At 40.6% G+C, this 22,578-nt stretch overlaps 1 protein-coding gene across 1 annotated transcript in view; it reads right to left on the reverse strand.

Annotated features, from left to right (window-relative positions):
- EPGN (epithelial mitogen) overlaps positions 1–22,578 on the reverse strand; it is a 79,971-nt gene that overhangs the window by 44,086 nt on the left and 13,307 nt on the right. The window contains exon 3 of the mRNA XM_073601312.1: positions 21,488–21,602. Within this exon, the coding sequence (XP_073457413.1) occupies positions 21,488–21,602 (115 nt within the window). The remainder of the gene's footprint in view (positions 1–21,487; positions 21,603–22,578) is intronic.

The raw sequence follows: 22,578 nt of genomic DNA on the forward strand, positions 1-22,578 counted from the left end.
GCCCAGATAGCACAACCCCCCCCTCCCAAAATGACCCCATTTTGCAAAGTAGACACCCCAAGCTATTTGCTGAGAGGCATGTTGAGTATTTTGCAGATCTCACTTTTTGTCACAAAGTTTTGAAAATTGAAAAAAGGAAAAAAAAACATTTTTTCTTTTCTTTCTTCATTTTCAAAAACAAATGAGAGCTGCAAAATACTCACCATGCCTCTTAGCAAATACTTTAGGGTGTCTACTTTCTAAAATGGGGTAATTTGGGGGGTTTTGTGCTATCTGGACTTTTCAGGGCCTCCGTAACTGTGATAGGTAGTGAGGAGTAAAATCACTATTTTACGCTCTTAGAAATCCTGAAGGCAGTGATTGTTTTTCGGTGTCCTGTACACAGCTAGGCTCCCAAAAAGTCTCACACAAGTGGTATCCCTGTACTCAGGAGAAGCAGCAGAATGTATTTTGGGGGTGTAATTCCACATATAACCATAGCATGTTTGAGCAATATATCATTTAGTGATAAAAAAAAAAAAAAAAAAGTGTAATTTTCCCGCAATTTGTGGCAAAATATAAAATATTACATGGACTCAACATGCCTCTCAGCAAATAGCTTGGGGTGTCTACTTTCCAAAATGGGGTCATTTGGGGGAGTTTGTGCTATCTTGTCATTTTATGACCTTCAAAACTGTGATAGGTAGTGAGGAGTGAAATCAAAAATGTATGCCCTTAGAAATCCTGAAGGCGGTGCTTAGTTTTCGGCATCCTGTACGTGGCTAGGCTCCCAAGAAGTCTCACATGTGTGGTATCCCCATACTCAGGATAAGCAGCACAATGTATTTTGGGATGTAATTCCACATATAACCATGGCATGTGTGAGCAATATATCATTTAGTGACAACTTTGTGTATTTTTTTTTTTGTCATTTTTCAATCACTTGTGACAAAAAAAAAATATTCAATGGGCTCAACATGCTTCTCAGCAATTTCCTTGGGGTGTCTACATTCCAAAATGAGATAGGCAGTCATAAACTAAAAGCTGTGTAAATTCCAGAAACTGTAGCCTAGTTTGCAGACGCTATAACGTTTGTGCAAACCAATAAATATACGCTTATTGACATTTTTTGTACCAAAGACATGTGGCTGAATACATTTTGTCCTAAATGTATGTCTAAAATTGATTTTATTGGATTTTTCTTATAACAAAAAGTACAAAATATCATTTATTTATTATATTATACCAGGACAGCACAAATACTCCCAAAATGACCCTTTTTGGAAAGTAAACAACCCATGGCATGATGAGTATTATATGGATCTATTTTTTTGCCACTTGTTTAAAAAAATTGAGAAAGTAAATAAAATCTTTTTGTTTGTTTTTTTCTTACATACAGCATTGGCATACTTACAATTGCACCCCAAAACAAACGTTGATGCTCCTTTTGAATATGTATATACCAAATATCTGAGACTTTCACTAACTAGCCACGCAGGAGCCCAATTTTAATGAGCACCTTCAGCCTTTCAAGGGGCATAAACAACACATCTGTTTCCTTTACCAGAGTCTCCCTCGCTACCACGCAAATTGTGAACTAAATTCAATAAATAAATAAAATGTTCTCACACCAAAAAATGCAATAAAAATAAATAGTGAAAATGTGGGTGAAAATACTGCACTTACCAAAATCATGTATAATAGACAAGCAGCTAACACAAAAATTGACAAAATTAAAACAGAATGTAGAACATGGTGTAGCACCAGGAAAACAATACAATAAATATCATGTGCAATATATCATATCGTAAAGTGCATGTGAGTCAGCCAGCGGTGCTGAATAATAAAGTACTAAGTGCAAATGTGCAAATTCACTGGACAAAACCAGGTGAAATAAGGGTCACTGGATAGTTAAATGAGTTCAAATAAAAGTGAATTGATGCCAAAATATGCTTAAACAGTCCACAACAAGAGAAGGACTCCAAGATGCAATCCAATTCAGATACAAAGATGAATGAGATAACCACAACCGCAAACAGGTCACCAGGGATGGCGCGTCCTCCACCCGGGGTAGGGGGTAAACACTCTTACCAAACGGTGTGGACTCACATGTCAGCGGCAGTGGGTCAATCAAGCTGAGGAAACCAGTGTTTCCAGTGTTGGATACTGGAACTCCCAGGGAAGGCGAAGAAACTGAAACTCAGGCAGAAGTCACGCAAAATGCAGGCAATGTGTGCCAACACTCTCTGATCATTCATTTCCTTCCAACACCACTTCCGGCCAAAGTTATAAAAATAAATAAAACTCTGTGAAATCAAACAAAACAAAACCATATACATAGCATATAAATCTCTTTCATATGAATGAATAATAAATCCGTGTGACTAAAAAAATATTGTCTGAATATCTTCCATCCCAAAATATAAAGTGCCAAGTCCAAAACGCAGTGTAACATCCACTTATATGCAAATAATAATAGTGAAAAAAATATATAGAAAAAAAATATATATATTAATAATCCACCTCCTTTTTCCTTCCACCTCAATCTGAGTCCATAAAAACTGAAACAGGCATCAGCGAATATTCTAAATGAATCACCACTACAGAGTGCTTTTTCCACCTTCCAAACAGGCTGCTTACCTCAGATTTTGACCTATTGAGAATTAGGTCAATATGCACCTTGCCCTAATCACTTAAGGACCGGAAGGATTTACCCCCTTAATGGCCAGGCCATTTTTTGCGATACGGCACTGCGTTACTTTAGCTGACAATTGCGTGGGCGTGCGATGCTGTACCCAAATTGTAATTTTTTTTCTCTACAAATAGAGCTTTCTTTTGGTGGTACTTGATCACCTCTGTGGTTTTAATTTTTTGTGATATAAACAACAAAAGAGCTACAATTTTGAAAAAAAACAATATTTTTTATTTTCTGCTATAAAACATATCCAATATTTTTTTTCAAAAAATCTAATTCCTTCATCAATGTAGGCCAATATGTATTCTACTACATAATTTTGGTAAAAAAAAAAACCCAATAAGCGCATATTGATTTGTTTGCACAAAAGTTATAGCGTCTACAAAATAGGGTATAGATTTAGGGCATTTTTATTATTTTTTTATTTTTTTTATTAGTAATGGCAGTGATCAGTGATTTTTAGCGGGACTGCAACATTGCGTTGGACAGATCAAACACCTAACTGACATTTTTGACACTTTTTGGGGAACCAGTGACATTATTACGGTGATCAAGCTAAAAATATGTACTTACATTGTACTAATGACACTGGCAGGGAAGGGGTTAACATCAGGGGCGATCAAGGGGTAAACTGTGTTCCCTGGGTGTGTTTACTAACTGCATGGGGGATGGGCTGCCTGGGATAACATACAGATCCATCTTCCTGCATAGCAGAAAGACAAGATCTCTGAGTCATTTCTTGTCAGAACAGAGATCTGCCTTGTTTACGGTGGCCCACTGATTGGCTCCCCCAATGGCCAACTGGCACACACACACGCCCACACAGAGCAGTGAACGAGCCCGACGTACAGCTGCGGCGATTCGCGCAGCCGAGCCATATTGCCACAGTATAACTGAGGCAGCTGGTCGGCAAGCGGTTAAAAGGGCTTTGTCTCCATGCATCCCCACATATGAACACCCTTTCTCCAAAAGTAGCTCAAAGGAACTAAAGGAACCTTACGCACAAAATGAGTGCACTTCATCCAGTGCACATAGAAATGATAGTAGTAAGTAGTAGGTGAGGTTGAAAAAAGACACAAGTCCATCAAGTCCAACCTATGTGTGTGATTATGTGTCAGTATTACATTGTATATCCCTGTATGTTGCAGTCATTCAGGTGATTATCTAATAGTTTCTTGAAGCTATCAATGCTCCCCACTGAGACCACCGCCTGTGGAAGGGAATTCCACATCCTTGCCGCTCTTACAGTAAAGAACCCTCTACGTAGTTTAAGGTTAAACCTCTTTTCTTCTAATTGTAATGAGTGGCCATGAGTCTTATTAAACTCTCTTCTGCGAAACAGTTTTATCCTTATTGTGGGGTCACCAGTACAGTATTTGTAAATTGAAATCATATCCCCTCTCAAGCGTCTCTTCTCCAGAGAGAATAAGTTCAGTGCTTGCAACCTTTCCTCCTAACTAAGATCCTCCAGACCCTTTATTAGCTTTGTTGCCCTTCTTTGTACTCGCTCCATTTCCAGTACATCCTTCCTGAGGACTGGTGCCCAGAACTCGACAGTATACTCCAGGTGCGGCCGGACTAGAGCCTTGTAGAGTGGGAGAATTATCATTTTATCTCTTGCGCTGATCTCCCTTTTAATGCATGCCAATATTCTGTTTGCTTTATTAGCAGCAGCTTGGCATTGCATGCCATTGCTGAGCATATCATCTACTAGGACCCCCAGGTCCTTTTCCATCCTAGATTCCCCCAGAGGTTCTCCCCCCAGTGTATAGATTGCATTCATATTTTTGCCACCCAAATGCATTATTTTACATTTTTCTACATTGAACCTCATTTGCGGAGACGTTATTGCCCTGCTTAGCTTAGTATCGTCTGCAAATACAGAGATTGAACTGTTTATCCCATCCTCCAGGTCGTTTATAAACAAATTAAACAGGATTGGTCCCAGCACAGAACCCTGGGGAACCCCACTACCCACCCCTGACCATTCTGAGTACTCCCCATTTATCATCACCCTCTGAACTCGCCCTTGTAGCCAGTTTTCAATCCATGTACTCACCCTATGGTCCATGCCAACGGACCTTATTTTGTACAGTAAACGTTTATGGGGAACTGTGTCAAATGCTTTTGCAAAATCCAGATACACCACGTCTACGGGCCTTCCTTCATCTAGATGGCAACTCACCTCCTCATAGAAGGTTAATAGATTGGTTTGGCAAGAACGATTCTTCATGAATCCATGCTGATTACTGCTAATGATATCGTTCTTATTACTAAAATCTTGTATATAGTCCCTTATCATCCCCTCCAAGAGTTTACATACTGTTGATGTTAGGCTAACTGGTCTGTAATTCCCAGGGATGTATTTTGGGCCCTTTTTAAATATTGGTGCTACATTGGCTTTTCTACAATCAGCTGGTACCATTCCAGTCAATAGACTGTCTGTAAAAATTAGGTACAACGGTTTGGCAATCACTTGACTGAGTTCCCTAAGTACCCTCGGATGCAAGCCATCTGGTCCTGGTGATTTATTAATGTTAAGTTTCTCAAGTCTAATTTTAATTCTGTCCTCTGTTAACCATGGAGGTGCTTCCTGTGTTGTGTCATGAGGATAAACACTGCAGTTTTGGTTACTGAAGCCCCCCGATTCACTCGTGAAGACTGAGGAGAAGAATAAATTCAAGACCTTCGCCATCTCCCCATCCTTTGTAACCAGATGTCCTTCCACATTCTTTATGGGGCCAATATGGTCTGTCCTCCTTTTTTACTGTTTACATACTTAAAGAATTTCTTGGGATTTTTTTTTGCTCTCCTCCGCTATGTGTCTTTCATGTTCTATCTTAGCCGTCCTAATTGCACCCTTACATTTCTTGTTGCATTCTTTAGAAAGTCTGAATGCTGAGGTTGATCCCTCAACCTTGTATTTTTTGAAGGCCTTCTCCTTTGCTTTTATATACATTTTTACATTGGAGTTAAGCCATCCAGGATTTTTGTTCGCTCTTTTAAATTTATTAACCAATGGGATACATTGGCTAATGCCCTTATTTAATATGCTCTTAAAGCAAACCCATCTCTCCTCCGTATTCTTTGTTCCTAATATTTTATCCCAATTTATGCCTTTTAGCAAGGTTTGTAGTTTAGGGAAGTTGGCTCTTTTGAAATCCAGTGTCTTTGTGTTCCCTTCATGTTTCCTATTTGTGTGATTTATACTGAAACTAATTGACCTGTGATCGCTGTTACCTAAATTGCCCCGTATTTCCACATCCATGATCAGGTCTGTATTGTTGGTAATCAGTAGATCCAGTAATGTTTTATTCCTAGTTGGTGCGTCTACCATCTGACCCATAAAATTGTCCTGCAAGACAACTGGCGAGCCTTAAATGAATGCGCGGTTCCCTCCGCCCAGTCTTTGTCTGGATAATTAAAATCCCCCATTATGATAACACTTCCCATCCTTGCTGCTAATCCAATTTGTGATAGGAGATCCGTCTCCACTTCCTCCCTCAGGTTAGGGGGCCTATAGCATACTCCCAGTATTATTATCCCCTTAGTTTCATCCCTTTGGAGCTACCCATAAGGATTCCACCTCCTCTCTAGCTACCTCAGTGATGTCATCTCTCACATTCGCTTGTACATTATTCTTGATATATAGGCATACCCCTCCCCCTTTTTTACCCTCTCTATCCTTGCGGTATAGGGTATACCCTTGAATGTTTGCCAGCCAATCATGAGAGCTGTTGAACCAGGTCTCTGAAATTCCCACAAAATCCAAATCCTCCTTGTACAACATTATCTCTAGTTCACCTATCTTGTCCGCCATGCTCCTGGCATTGGTGAACATGCCACATAGTTTAGACCAGTCGCATATTGTCCTCGTATTGGGTGTTTTGAGATTGCAACTAGGACTTGCTACTATACTCACCTTGTGTTTTTGTGCTTTGGTTAACCTACCACTAATGCCCCCAATACTACCCTCTGGAATATCTTCCGCGCTGGATATCTCTGTCTCTGGACCCTCCCCCCATCTCCTAGTTTAAAAACCCCTCTAACTTTTTGGCCATCTTCATTCCCAGCAGATCTGCACCCTCCTCATTTAGGTGCAGTCCGTCCCTTCTATAGTACCGGTTACCGACTGAGAAGTCGGCCCAGTCCTCCAGGAACCCAAACCCCTCCTTACTACACCAGCTCTTCAGCCACTTGTTTACTTCCCTAATCTCCCTCTGCCTTTCTGGTGTGGCTCGATGTACCGGTAGTATTCCTGAGAATACTACCTTGGAGGTCCTTTTCCTCAATTTAGCTCCTAAGTCCCTAAAATCATTCTTTAGGACACTCCATCTGCCTCTGACTTTGTCATTGGTGCCAACGTGCACCATGACAGCTGGGTCTTCCCCAGCCCCTCCCAGTAATCTGTCCACAAGATCCGTGATGTGCCGAACCCGAGCGCCCGGTAGACAACATACTGTTCGGTGCTTCAGGTCTTGGTTACAGATTGCCCTCTCTGTCCTTCTAAGAATTGAGTCCCCTACCACCAGAATCTGTCTTTCCTTTCCCTTTGCTGCCCCCCCACTCTCACTGGAGGAGTTCTTCCCCTGGCAGCTAGTATGTTCCTGCCTCTCCTTTAGTATGGAGAGACTTCTCAGTGCTGACAGTTGCTTCCCCAGATTCAGAACCTGGGCTTCCAGGGAAACAATGTGATTACATTTTGCACAGCAGTATTCGCCCTCGATCGGATGATCAAGGAAGCATTACATGCAGCAAGATGTACAAAGAGTCGCCTCTCCACACCCGCCGGGCATCGTACCTATTAAATTTAGTGAGGATTTGGGGATTTTACCCTGTCCAAATTACAGCTAGCTTCCTGGCACTAATACTCAAGACAATACACAGGTTATATGATGGTCACATGATTACCTTTTTAAACAAGCATTTACCCCTTAAGGTTAGACTTTGGCTTCAGATACCTATCAAAGATGACCAAAATCAGTTTTTTGTCAACGTAACAATGTGATCCAGCCACACACTTGACGCATTTCGTCATCCGATCATGACTGCTTCAGAATGCTTCATTTGCATATAAGTGGATGTCACACTGCATTTTGGACTTGGCACTTTATATTTTGGGATGGAAGATATTCAAGTAAAATTTTTTTAGTCACACGGATTTATTATTCATGCATTTGAAAGAGATTTATATGCTATGTATATGGTTTAGTTTTGTTTAATTACACATCTGTTTCCTAACTGCCTTTTAAATTTTTTGGGATCTTGAAGTGCCAGGACAGTACAAACACTTACCAAATGGTCCCATTTTGGAAAGCAGACACCCCAAAGTGAAAAGGTATTCACTGGCACTAGCTGTGATCAGCAAACTGGAAACACTGGCACTGGCTATGATCAGAACCCTGTAAACACTGGTGCTGGCTGTGATCAACAACCTGGAACAATTGGCTCTGGAGGTGATCAGCAAACTGGAAGCACTGGCTGTAATCAGACCCTGCCTGTAATCTGGCACTATCTGTATTTGGGTGCTGGCTGTGATCAGGTTCTGGTTGCAATCTGGTGCTGGCTTTCATCAAGTAGAGGTACTGTGATCAAGTGTACTGGGGAACTGTGGTCAGGACTATTGGGGCACTGTGATTTGAACATTAAATTTTAACACTGGAACATATGTGCGAGAGATAGGGAAGAGCTGGCTGCTTATCACAGCCAGTGTTTACATATATGATTGCTGGGATTCAGTGGCAGATTTAAAAGGGGGCAAAAGGGACAATTGCCGTGGCCCCCCCTGTAGGGGCCCCTTACTTTCTTAATAAAAAAATTGTAATAAATCTAAAATGTATTTTATCATTTAAAAAATTAACAAAGTGTGTTAGGATATGGATTAGTTAGGCCTGATTTCAGAGGCTAAGAAAGGGATAAGGACTTCTGTAAGGTTTTTTACATTTCAATTTCACATATCATTTTACTATTCGAGATGTTTGTTTTAACATGACTGTGTCACAGGATTTATTGCCTTGTTTACAAGAAACAAGTGGATGGGACAAGGGAAATGTTGGAATGTGCCGGGCAACAGCCCTGACCCCATCTTGAGGGAGTGAAGTTTTTGACCAGCATTGATTTATCACAGTGAGAAACATGAAAGAGAAGCTCACTTACTCCCACGCTTGACCCTGATTGGGTCAACGGGAAAATCTGATACCCCATGATCTTGAATAGGGCAAAACGTTCCTAGCCAATATTACCCAAAATTATGAGATTGGTCGAATTTAAGATAGGCATGGCCCTGCATTGGCATTTGGCCAGAATGACATATCAGAGTGTCGGACGAAATTGGCAGAGAGTAGAGGGACCCCTGAACTTGAAGTGCCCTGAGTCCCCCAAGGTCTAAATCCGGTACTGGCGGGATTGGCCACAGCAATCACAAGTTACAAATCTACTATCATTGACTCTTTACTTTCTGTCTGTTATTAGCACATGTCTATTAATGCGTTTTATAACAGTCATTGCTTGCAGTTGTGATCTCTATGATTGCTCACAGGGATCAAAGAAACAAGTGTATTATCCCGCGCTCCCTAATCTACTCAATCCTAAATACAAAACAAACAAACAATAGGCTGCAAACCAAATCATTGTATTTCCACATTTGAAAATAAATCAAAAAATAAATCAAAAAGTGTAAAGTTGTTGTTGATTGTTAGGCGCAGCCAATTTACACTTTTTGCTCACAGGGATCACATGGTATAGGGCCAGACTCACTGGCTCTGTACCTTTTGCCTGTGATCTATACGGTCTGATCACACATGCACACTGGACACACATGCACACTGGACACACATGCACACAGGACACACATGCACACAGGACACACATGCACACAGGACACACATGTACAGGACACACATGTACAGGACACACATGTACAGGGTACAGGTAGGCTGCACAGGACACAGGGAGGCATGCAGCTGCAGATGGACATTATTGACCCTCTGCATTTCTCACCCTCGTCTTATACTCGGGTCAATAAGTTTTTCCCAGTTTTTTGTGGTAAATTAGGGGTCTCGACTTATACTCGGAACGACTTATACTCTAGTATATACGGTAAGTATAAAAATTGTATTTTCTTTATCATCTCTTAAGGGACATAGAAATGTACTAATTCTTAGAAATTTGAGACCAAAAGTAATCCAGCTGAGGGGTGCACAAAAGCCACTGACAGATCTAAGTTCTACAACAACCAGAAGGACCAATGTCTAAATCTGAACCAGAAGAGGTGAAGTTCCCTACAAGACAAAAGAACGACCCAGGGGAGGGCAAGAGGAATGCCTAGCACTCACTGTCAAGGGGAATGAGTACTTTGAAGGACACGGAGTCCACATCAGCAGAATCCATGGATCAAGCAACACCAACAACTGAAGCATATGACTACTAAAAAGAGAAGAGTATACCAACAGATATTATCGACAAAGGGAAAACACTGGGAGGTTTCCCAGTCTCAAACATAGATCCCTTGGTGGAAAATTTGACAACCAGTCCACAATATAAGGCCAGCAGTCTAAAGATAACAAAAGCCCAAGCCATATATTTCTGACCATAGGCATAAGGGAAGAAAGGCTCCAAGAAGGGGTAGGGATATCTAGGAGTCTGTCAATCATGCAATCTCATTTGAGATAAGAAAGTTAAGCTGATCATAGACAGTTCAGAAGGGACCGGATGAGATTTGAACCAGGTATAGGCAGGCTGATTGTACTCATGTTTAGGGCTGCAACTAACGATTATTTTCATAATCGATTAGTTGGCCGATTATTGTTTCGATTAATCGATTATTCGGTTAATAACCTTAAGAAAAAGTATTGTGTATAATTTAGTTAATGTGTAAAGTTTAAAAAAAAGGTAATTTATTCTTAAATACCTCTATGCAGTGGTAAATATAAATAACCAACTATATGGTTAGGGAGCAAAATATTGAATCCACTCTGAGAATAAGACAGAAGATGTACTGTATATTCTATTAGAGGAGATATACTGTATATAATATTAGAGGAGATATACTGTATATACTATTAGAGGAGAGATATACTGTATATACTATTAGAAAAGATATACTGTATATACTATTAAAGAGTGAATCTGGTAAATATCATCAGACTCAGTGATCAAATTTTTTTTATTAAAAACAAAAAAAATGTCTTCCTTCAAAAAAAATGTCTTTTTAAGAACGTTCGTTCTTTCATTCAGTGAATGTACAAAGATTTTTCATCTGAATATTCTTGTCTGAAAATTGATCCGTGTGGCCAGCATAAGGCTCGGAGCACACCTATGCAGTTTGTTTTTGATCTGTTTCTGCAGTGCTTTTTGCTGTGCATTTTGATTTTTGTGCACGTGATTTTGCTGCGATTTGCTTTTTTGCATTTTTTTTTGGCCAATTTGTTGTTGGGCAGATTAAAAAACACATATTGCTGCAAAAACGCATTACATGCTTTTCTGCAGCTTCTCTATTGAAGTTTATTGAACCAAAAAAGTACCGTTTTGCGTGAACGTGTCCAATTGGAAACCATGTAAATGAACTGTAGTGCGTTTCTGCAAAAAGCACCAAAAAACACATAGATGTGAACCAGGTCTAAGACGTTTAGTAACATAACGGAGTGAAAAAAAACTAAAATTGGCCCTTTATAGTACAAAAAAAGCAGATAATCACTACTGTAAGGGGTTCATTTTTTTAGTGTAGAACTGTGAAAGTAATATTTACAGTAGCGATTATTTGCTCTTTTTGTACTATAAAGGGCTCATTTTAGGTTTTTTTAACCCCATTATGTTACTGGCCAATTAATCGATTATGAAAATAGTAATCGATTCATTTCATGATCGATTAGTTGTCGATTAATCGATTAGTTGTTTCAGCCCTACTCATGTTGATCCATCAATCAACTTGGGTACAACCAGCATGTCAAATTTTTAGGATGTGATTATTGCCAATGGCTATTGCTGCTAGAAATAATCACTGTGTTCTCCTGGCAGGAATAACTCCCAGCATTCCTTTCCCCCCTGCAGATAGCTCTGTGGGAGGCATCCCCCATCAACATTGACTGCGTTGATGGGCGAATCAAACAATTAGCATATCATTTATGGTTGGCTTTAGAGAACTATCTAGCATAATACTCCTAATAAATGGTCAAGAGACCATCCTCAACAAACCACCGTAAAACAGAAATACTGACTAGCAAAGGGGAGAAAAAAGAATGGGATGGGAGGACAACCACCCCATAATGGTGTGGCAAAACCAGAAAAAGCAGTAGGGTGCGCAGACTTGTCGACAGGACAACCAACAAATTCATTAAAACCCATAGGGGGAACCCCCTGCATTGTCTGCCCACCTGACACTGGACATTGGACTAAAAAGTAGTCTGACCTGCCTTAAGTAAAGAATCCCAGATAGCAAGGGAAAGACAAAAGAAAAAAAAGAGGCAGAGGCTAAAGAGAATAATCCCCCTAAATCCAACAAGCCCTAAATAAGAAGGAAGGGAGAGTACCCTGACCTTAAAGGAAGGGTCCACTAATCCAAAGGATGCAGAGTTCTTCAGGGAGGATATAAGCTGGTAAGCCTTACTTGTTGGTGACTGATAGTCACCAACAATAGATTCCAACTGGTAGAAGCTTGTTGTTTCTTTCAAGTTGGGCCCTTAAAGAGAATGCTGGCTATTAGAGTCCAGAAACACTGGCCCACTTCAGGTAAGGTCACCTAAGCACCTCACTATATGGATTCCAGGAAAAGGCACTAGGATGGACATAAGTTCCACTGCTTTCAACAACTACAAATTCCCTTGAAGGATACTGAGGGGTCGAGACCCTGCTAGAGGTAGGAGCAGTGGAAACTGGTCCCAGCTGACTCTGTAGTTCATAAACATTTTCTGGGGAGAGGAAACACTGAGGGTCAACAATATCCAATTATATAGAATCCAATTATACAGAATTTGTATGTGTAGGAGAGGAACTGGAGGGACCATAGAGTAAAGGCACAGCTATGTGTAGTAGCACAGGAAAGATGGTGTAGAGAAGTTGAAAAAGATGAAGTCTTCAGTATATTTTCCTATGACCCATGATATAAGCATCCATACGTTAAATTACTGATTTTCCCAGAAGTCTGCACTAAGACACAAATCAGATTTTTGGCATCCCCTGCAATGTGTAGTAGCACAGGAAAGATGGTGTAGAGCAGTTGAAAAAGATGAAGTCTTCAGTATATTTTCCTATGACCCATGATATAAGCATCCATACGTTAAATTACTGATTTTCACAGAAGTCTGCACTAAGACACAAATCAGATTTTTGGCATCCCCTGCAATGTAAATGTAATTTTTGGTGAGATACGTTCAAAGGGAAATCATGTTTAAAGGGATGTAGAGTCATCAGCTTTCCTCATTAGAGCCCTGCAAGTGCAGTAGCTGATTGATAATTATAAAAACACTCCAATACAGATTCACTTTGAACGTGAACACAGACAAACAAACAGCTATTCCTTCAGAATAACAAAAGGAAGGAATCTGCAGCAAAGTTTGTTAAAATCCTTGCAATGTATATACAGTAGATTACCCAAAGGGGAATGTTTTTTTCTCAACAAAAGTGAAATTACTCTTTAAACAAGGGCTTGCACAGATGTGCTACATATGTTTTTCTTAATTTAGCCCTGACGTACATTTTAAAATGTAAAGCTAAAATCCAAGATTTAATTTAGAGCTCGGTTCCACCACCTCTGGCTCAGGTCTTCTGCTCCTTGCTCACCACTATCACTTGGTAACACCTGAAGTCCAGCTCGTTTACAAGTGATAGCTTATCTCCCAGTAGCTTCCACAGGTCAGATCTCCTGTGCAGATCCCACTAAGTGTCGGACAGGGACAAAGGAGATACAGAACAGGTGCCCAGGGTTCAGTGCAGTTATGGTCAGGAGAGGGTGCGTGGTAGGCTGCACCTTCTGTGGTCTCCATTTTTTTCCCTGGTGACCAGTTGTTGATGCTCCTACTGCATAATCTCTTTTGCAAGTGTATAGTATGCTGGGAGGTACTACAGCTGGATAGGTGTTTCAGCTTAATATTGCAACAAAGGTAAGACATATGACAGATGGTGGAGCTTTTAAGGAGGGGGGAGAAGATGAGGGCAGTGGAGGGAGGGTGTTGTATGCAGAGGGAAGAGCTATTATTTGATGCCATTTGGCAGGTATGTGTGTGTGTGGCGGGCATGGTAGAGTTCCTGCACCTATTCTCTGAGAAAAAAAGCCCTGCTTACCTGTGTAGGGATTTTGCACAGAGCAGCCCTGATCCTCCTCTTTTCAGGTCCCCCGCCAGCGCTCCTAGCTCCAACTCCTTGACCAGTGCCCCCAATAGCAAGCTTCTTCCTATGGGGGCACAGGTGTGTGGTCTCTCCCGAGCCCTGCTCTATGGGTTCATAAGACTCATTGAACTGTGTTTTGACCCCGCCCCTGCTCTTTCCTCATTGGCTCACTGGCTGTGATTGATTGGCCAATGAGGTAAGGATATCTCGAAACAGCCAAGGCTCTCGTGCACATTGCTGGACCGAGAGGGGACTCGGGTGAGCATTAGGGGGGGCTGTGGGGAGTGCATGACGATAAAAAACCTTTAGCCTTTACAACCACTTTAACCTTCTGATTGACCAGGTGTAGAGGTGATGGGAAGTACTTGGGGCTAGTCACAATAACAAAGAATATTTTAACAGGAGGTCTCTGTAAAGAATAGAGACCTCATTAGTCTTTTGCTGCTTCTTCACTGTGAGGAAGGGCAGTTACCCAGCCTTGTTGCTTAACTTCAACAGAGAAAAGTCAGGTCACAAGGCTAGCTGTGGTGCCCAGAGAACTGAATGCTTATGTTTATATTTTGCCTTAAAGATGCCAGCACACCCCTAGAACCCCAGAACTCTTTGATCCCTGGGACCTAAGAACAACCATATTGGGGATCTGGTTCAAGTGTACAGTCCAACGGGATGGGTAGGGTTGACTGTTTATATGATCCCTCTTCTTAACTTACTGTACATGCGCAGACCAGTTAGATGCATGCATATATATTCCATAAAAACCCTGATGAAGGAGACTTGGTTTCTCTGAAACGTATTGGGTAAAGGAAGACACATCATACCATTCATTACATTCGGGACAGTTTGTGCACCAGAAGCTTTGTATGCCATATATATGCTTTTATACTTTTTTGATTGTGTATCAATGAAAAAAAAAATTATATTTCAAATTTACATATTTGTGTTGTTGTAAGAGGGCCAAAAAAGTCCTACTTGGGGGAATGTACAAATTTACAAGCACTTTAAGCCTTTGATTGACCATGTGTAAGAGGGATGGGAAATACTTAAAGCCGGTCACACTGACAAAGATCATTCTAAGAAGAGAACTCTGTAAAGAGTGGAGACCTCATTAGTCTTTTGCTGCGTCTTCACTGTGAGAGAGGGCAGTGATCCAGCTTTGTTGCTTAACTTTAATAGGGAAAAGTCAGGTCACAAGTCTAGCTGTGGTGCCTAGAAGGACTGAGTGAATCGCATGACTGGATGGAATGAAATACAAATCTTTTGGCATGTAAAACAGCTCATGTTTTTTAAATGTGTATTTAATTGTTTTCTTGTAGTTTAGCTTTAACAGGCTGATTACTAGCTGTTCCAGTCTACTGTCACTCTTGGACAGGCAGTTATTACATTAAGAGGTAATACTTAGCCGATTCTCTCCAAAAGTTAAAACCTCTTATCCACTCACTTACTCATTCCAGACAGCAAGGGAGTTGTCTCTATGATGTTACGTTTTTCCTGTCAGCAAACATAAAGGTCATGCTGACAAAGGGCCTTGGATGAAACATCATTTAGAATTATCAGGCAAGCACATCATTTAAGTATGTACACTGTTACTTTACTACTTTTGTTCTGATTTAATCCCTTCAGTTTATCCCACATACTGAATTAGATCATTATTGACTTATTTTGCAGAACACGGTATGAACAGAATTGTAATCCCAGAGCTTGTTTGCAAGTTCAAGGCAGGTAGCATAGACCTGAGCAGCAAGGCCATAACAGTGAAGCTTGATATCCTGCTAGATCTACCTACCTAAATCCAAACCTAAACCATATTACTATTGAACCACAAGCTGAGGGTGGTCCAGCTAGTACTAGTAATTCATTGAGCATGAGTTGTGGCTCCTCTGTATTGGCCTAAAACGAATTCTATATTTACACCAAAAACACAACAATGAGCATGATGACTTTTTTCCTCACTTTGAAAGACCAAGTAGGGGCAACAAGGGAACGGTACCCATAAAACACCTACCTACACACTTTGTAGGTGTCCCCAACACTAATGCTATTGGATTTCAAATATATTTGACAGGGCAACAGGTCCCTGTTCCTGCACCAGTACTTAAAACGATATCAAACCCAAAAATAAAATGTACTATATTGCAGTTTACCAATCCTTATATGTGGTGGCTGCATTCATTTTTTTTTTAGTTTTTTTTTAACTTTATTTCATCCGTTGATCCAGCCAGTTTCCTTCTTCCTGTCTTCAGGGGGATTATCAATGGATATACCCTTGGACAGCTGCATTATAAATCTGGGAAAGGGGTAGTCTTCCAAGTATAGCAGGTTTAGATTTAGACTTGACTAACAAATTAAAGTTAAACTCCAGCTAACACTTTTTCAGCAGAGACAGCAACATTTTTTTTTCCTTTTGAAATAAATGTATTATATAAATCAATAAAAGTTTATCAGTGTAAGCACCTGTTTCAGTATTAAATTATTTGTTCCCAACTCCCTAAATGCCACTTTTATTGGACAGCTTGGTCTTATAAATGTAGCTGAAAATAACACTTACTGGCAGGATCTTCAGATGAAAACAGGAAAAAAAGCCCCCCCAAAAAAACGAATGCAGCTGCCACATTTAACATTGTTCTGGATTTAATACTACTTTAATGCCTCTTCTGGTATGTGCACTCCAATGAAAGGACTATTGACACCTCAATAACCTCTCCTCCGCAAGCTCAAAGTTGAACACTAATAATTGATATTATCTTTCGCACTCTCTCTTTCCCCATCATCATATAGCTTGACATTGCTTGTTCTCATCATATTCCAGCCTAATTTTGTGTAACACTGTCTGTAGTTTTCCAACAGACTAGCACAAATCTAATCCACCCTTAGGGCCCTTTCAATGTGAATCAGGGCTGAGATGTGTTTCCTGTGTGTTTCTGGTGCATTTCTAGGTTACCTGTGAAAAATGGACATGTGACTTAAAAACACACCAAAAAACACAAAACGTGGTATGGTTTTATGGCAATTTCCACTAATTTCAATGTGGAAATGCATTTTTAGTGTGTTTGTTTTTCAAAAGTGCCCCAAAGAAGCAGCATGCAGGACTTTTCAAAAGGCACCGCACCCATAACGCAGTGGTGTGAAGAGTCCCATAGGATTTAAAGGGAAACATTTTTCTTGTGTTTTTCTTGCAAGATAAAAATGCAGGAAAAATATATTGGTGTGAAAGAGCCTTTAATTCTGCCGCCTGTCAATCTCTCACCTTGCTTCTTCAAATGTTTCTCCTCTTTTTCAGTCCCTCCACTGGTTGTCAACAACTAAGTGATTTTAATTCAAACTTCTAACCTACTCTTTTTTTAAAGAAAAGTCAAAGGCTTACGTTGCTATACAATTACATCTATACAATACAATTACATCCTTGTGTGAGTTTGCAGGTTATAGGATATGTTAGTTGTTAGTGAGACGATAAGTAAAAAATATAGACAAACACTAGAGAATGGAGAATTATAAAGATAAAAAGAAGGGGGCAGGGAAGGGATTCAGGGAGCTCAGCCCAGGGGTCACTGTGAAGTATTCTCCATCGTTTAACAAAACATACAGTTTCTAACATACATCTTGCTCATACTTATGTAACACTGGGAACTCTTTTTGCCCACATGATGGCAATGTCAGCTATGCCTTGTTTAGTTACTGACTGGCTTTACACAGGGGCAGTCTGGGAGCTGTCGTTTAAAGAAAAATCCAAGCTATAACCACCCCTGGGAAGCAACTATAATACCCATGTGCACCTGAGAGCAAGAGGGGGTCACATAAAAGGAAAAGCCCCAGAATGTGCCAGGGCAGTTGGGTGTTGTGTTATGCTGTGCTTGGAGAGCTGGTCTGGTGCTAAATTCGCTGGATGCTGTTGCGCCTAAGAGTCAGGAGGCTGGATCGGAGAGGGTCTACTGCAGTATTGACTGCCTGGATAAAACTCCATGATGCTGCTGTGGTCCAGGACTTCATAACCCAGATCTGCTGAGGAGGTTGTCACCACACAGGTTGCCACCATCAATCGGCTACAGGATAAAGGGGACCCCCACTATTTATCTAACCCATCCCCATCGGAGAACTGCTGAGAAAGGAGTGGCGAGAGGGACTCAAACCCAACAAATGATTGCAATCACCTGCTAACAACTTACAGTCACAGACTCATCATTAACTTGCAGTTACCTGCTAACAACTTACAGTTACAGACCCCCCACTCCTGCTGTCGTGTGAATTGCCTAAATCATAGTGGACAGAGCCTTACACAGCCCAGTAGTCTGTGTTGTACTCCAAAGTGCTGATATTGTTCCTACCCTCACATCTAACTATTATCACAGGGTATATCTTGGCTCCTGGCTGCTGTATCTGGGTCTGTTTCTTCTTATTATCCATCTACTTTAGAGGAGTTGCCTCTTTTACTAATTTCAACATCTGTGATACATTACTGCAATACCCAATTTATTGACAGACTCTCCTCACCCCATAAATGTCTTTAAAGGGCCCCAACGTAGCTGGCAGAAAATATATCACAAAAGACTCACCAAGTTACTCCATCCTAAAGGCAAAATTGTGTTTAACTATAAGTCCACATTTTGCAGGCATAAACCTTGCCCCTTTGTTTATGAACTCACAAGTGACATAGTTGACCTACACTTGTTATCCTTGTTGGTTACTTATGGTGTATCATCTTGTACAGAGAGCTATTGTCTAGGCCAAAAATATTAAACGTTTTTTTCAATCATATAAAAGCGTGGTAAACAGGTGGCTGGGTACAGCAAAAACGACCCCAGCCACCTGTTTACCACGCTTTTATATGATTGAAAAAAATGTTTAATATTTTTGGAATCGATTCTATTTGGATATGCCTGTATTGATGATCGGATGACTCTGATGTGTTCAATAAATTGATTTTCCGGATTTACACGATGTGGAGGCTCCCTGTTTTTGTTTTTCTACATATGGCTAGAAGACTCACCTACCACCGAGGTCAATACCCGATCCCTAACGGAGGAGGATTTCGTCCCCACACACCGCATCCGCACTGTCATTTGGTGCATGACAGCCTAAGCTTTGATGACTCACCGCCCCCGGCTTGTGAGTCCACCAATGCTGGTAAGAGTACCTCATCTTTTCTCTATGTTGGGGACCGCCACTGGGAAGAACAGTATCTCACCCTTGGTCCATCATTTTTTGGTTTGAGCAGCATATGAAGCATTATGGGACTGTCACTTTTTAATTGTTGAACCCATTTGGAGAATCAAATTACCATATCTGATTTCCATATATGTTTTTGTTGCTAGTACGGTTTCACTTGGTACATTTTGCATATTGTCTGTTCACTAACCTTTTTTATCACAACCTTTTTTATCACAACCTGATTTGAATATTGACTCATGTTCACCTGCATAAGGGGGTTGTTTTATGCTCATTTTTGAATGTAACCTACACACACTTACTCACTTTGCCATATTGGCCTATGTAACACTAACCCAATATATTTTTTTGGGTGAGATTTTTAGGTCATCACCCTTGTTGTTTTATTTTGTGACTACTGATAGTTCTACACATGGTAACCCCCTTTTTTCCCCTTTTTTTCTTTTGGGGGCTACTGCCCTAGTTATTATGACACTACATTAGCGCTACACTTTATTATTTTATATCACCCGTACACAATTTGTCTGATTGTAGTGTTAGCTGCTTTTCCTTTTGTTTATCCCCCTCAGCAGGGATCTGGTGCGTTCCTGTTCTTCCCTTCAGGGACGAATCAGGCCCAAATTTTTGCCGAAATTTGGACCTAAAATGGAGCCAAAGGTGCACAGGACCCTTGTGCAATCAGCTCTGCGGCCATCACGGAGATGTGTGAACCACCTCCATTGAGAGGCGGTCACAGTTTCCTGTCATGCAAATTGGATGCAGGAAAACCCACATCCAATTCACATCTGTGTGAACCCAGCCTAAAAGTTAACAATGAAGTAATGTGAAACCAGCAAATAATTAACTGAATGTACAGCATTCAAAATATGTCATCACTATGCAGCTATGCCACTCCAGGTAGAGTTTATTACATCCTGTCCCTACTTCTGTAGAGGAAGAATTCAAGGTATGTGTCTACACCTTTTTGACTTATGAAAACTTACAAAAACAAATGATGTTTAACATAATAGGTGGTAAGTGAAAAGGATGTAATTAGAATTGTAATTATTTCCTATCATATATCAAAGTATTGGTGCTCATTATTGGTGCCAAAATCGTTTAGATCTACCATGAGGAAATTGAGCACTTCCATGGACACTAAGAATGCAAATGAGAGTGAAGGGGCACCTTAAGCTGGTGCTGACTGATGGAAACATGAAATGATGTTCATTGTCATGATATGCTTGTGTCTTCCTGAATATGCATTAAAGTGGAAAGTCTTTGGCTGCCTTCCAAAGGGGAGGTATTGTGGGGACTACTTCAGTGGGTGCTGAGGACAGTAGCGCTGACCTGACATTCCTCAAGCCATTGGACAAGTTCCCAACCTCCTTTCTGATTTTACCTGTTTATTTTGTCAGATTTATTGGCGATGTTTTCCTTGTCAGGGTTAAAATGGCCCAGTTTTTTTTACGACTTAAGTAAAGTATGTTATGTTAACTCAGAAAAGCCAAACCACATTCCTTTCTAACTTAAAGTGGAACCTAAAATCCTGCTGTGAAACATTGCAAAGTGGGGAGAAGAGGTTGGACCTGTCACTGCTGGAGAAAGGCTCAATGTCAGGTACGTGTGGTATAATGTGCAAGTATTCTGGGCTGTGCATACTTGCACTTTATGGCAAGTGCCCTTTTGCAGCCTGTGGAATTTAGTTCCGCTTTAAGAAGTTTTGATGTTGCATGCACATATTCATGCACAGTTAACTCTCTTTAAACATGATTATTTAGTAACTGCCATCTCTAAAGCTGACCATACATTATACAATTTTCTTATTCTATTTCTTTTAGATTTACCTTCAACTATGTAGTGCAAGGGCCTGCCTGACTGCATACAAATTGAAAGTGTTTAGGTTTGACCTCATATTATATCATTTTGGTAATTATAAAGGAAAGATGTACAAGAAAACTGTATAAAGTATGGCCAGCCTAAGTTGCATTGCAGTAATGCAATGTTATGTGCATTAGTGGGCCGTGGTGATACTCAACACACCTCAATAATGCAATTTCACAATGCGATTCCTTGAGTAACAAAAAATAGAGCAGGTACTATCTGAGATTCATTGTGGTGCATTGAGCAGCCTATTGAAATGAACTAGCTGCAGTAATGAAAGATATGTTAAAGCGCTACAATATGTGTGTTAATGCACACCACACCTGATCAACTTGGTGTGAAGACCTATTGAAGACATGATTAAGAAAAAGTTAACCCATATACTTTCAAAACCATTAAAATAAAATACATTGAAAGATAATTGACAAGCCTTTGCCTAACTTCTTTATAGCTTAATAACATACATACCTGCATATAGGGATATCTAGACCTTTATGAAAAATACAGCCACCATTAATGCAAAAATTTGTATATTTTTCTGGACAAGCAAACTCCTCTTCTGAAAGTTGTGTTGAGTCCTTATCTAATAAAACATGAAAAAAGTGAGACAAATATTTTATGTTTGCTTTGTACAACATTAATTTTAAGCGATCTCAGTTTAAAGATTCTGGATGCCAATGTTTAATAAGGTGATGGTAGAAAGTTAATCAAGCCCCCTATGTACATGCTAGGAATATATATAATTAGGGTTGGCAAATATTACTTCTGAATCAAAATATCCATTTGCTCAGTGAAGGGTAGGAAATACATAGGGGATGTCCTTTAAATACACAAAAAAAGACAGTCACTTCCAGCGCTAAGGGGTCTTCTAAAATGAAGAGCAACCGGGGCATCAGTATTTCAAGACTAGGTGGATCCTTCCTTCCTCAGATGGTGTAATCTGATGAAAACTACATTAAAAAAACAAAATGGAGGGCACGCACACCTAGTGCATTATCAATGACATTTATTACGGTAAATATAATATTTATCGGTGTATAACAAGCACTTTTTCCCCTGAAAATCTGTGGGAAATCATGTGTGCGTGTTATACACCGATTCCTGCTGCATAGGAGTAGAAGGATGGGAGGAGTGCCACTGAATTACACACAGCCGCGATCTCCTGTGTATCCGGCGCTCAGTCACACACAGTCCCGCCCCCCCTGGCCCTGCATTGGACCACTGTTTTGTCCATCATATAACCCGGGCGGATCAGCAAAGGCGAGTCTGCAGATGGACACTAAACAGGCTGCAATGATGGGCATGTTAGAGGCTGCAGAAGGGCACTAAACAGGCTGCAATAATGGGCACATTAGAGGCTGCAGATGGGCACTAAACAGACTGCAATGATGGGCATGTTAGAGGCTGCAGAAGGGCACTAAACAGGCTGCAATAATGGGCACATTAGAGGCTGCAGATGGGCACTAAACAAGCTGCGATGATGGGCATGTTAGGGGCTGCAGATGGGCACAAAACAGGCTGCAATAATGGGCACAGAGGCTGCAGATGTGCACTAAACA

The sequence above is a fragment of the Aquarana catesbeiana genome, linkage group LG01 (assembly GCF_042186555.1).
Source record: "Aquarana catesbeiana isolate 2022-GZ linkage group LG01, ASM4218655v1, whole genome shotgun sequence".
Classification (NCBI taxonomy): domain Eukaryota; kingdom Metazoa; phylum Chordata; class Amphibia; order Anura; family Ranidae; genus Aquarana; species Aquarana catesbeiana.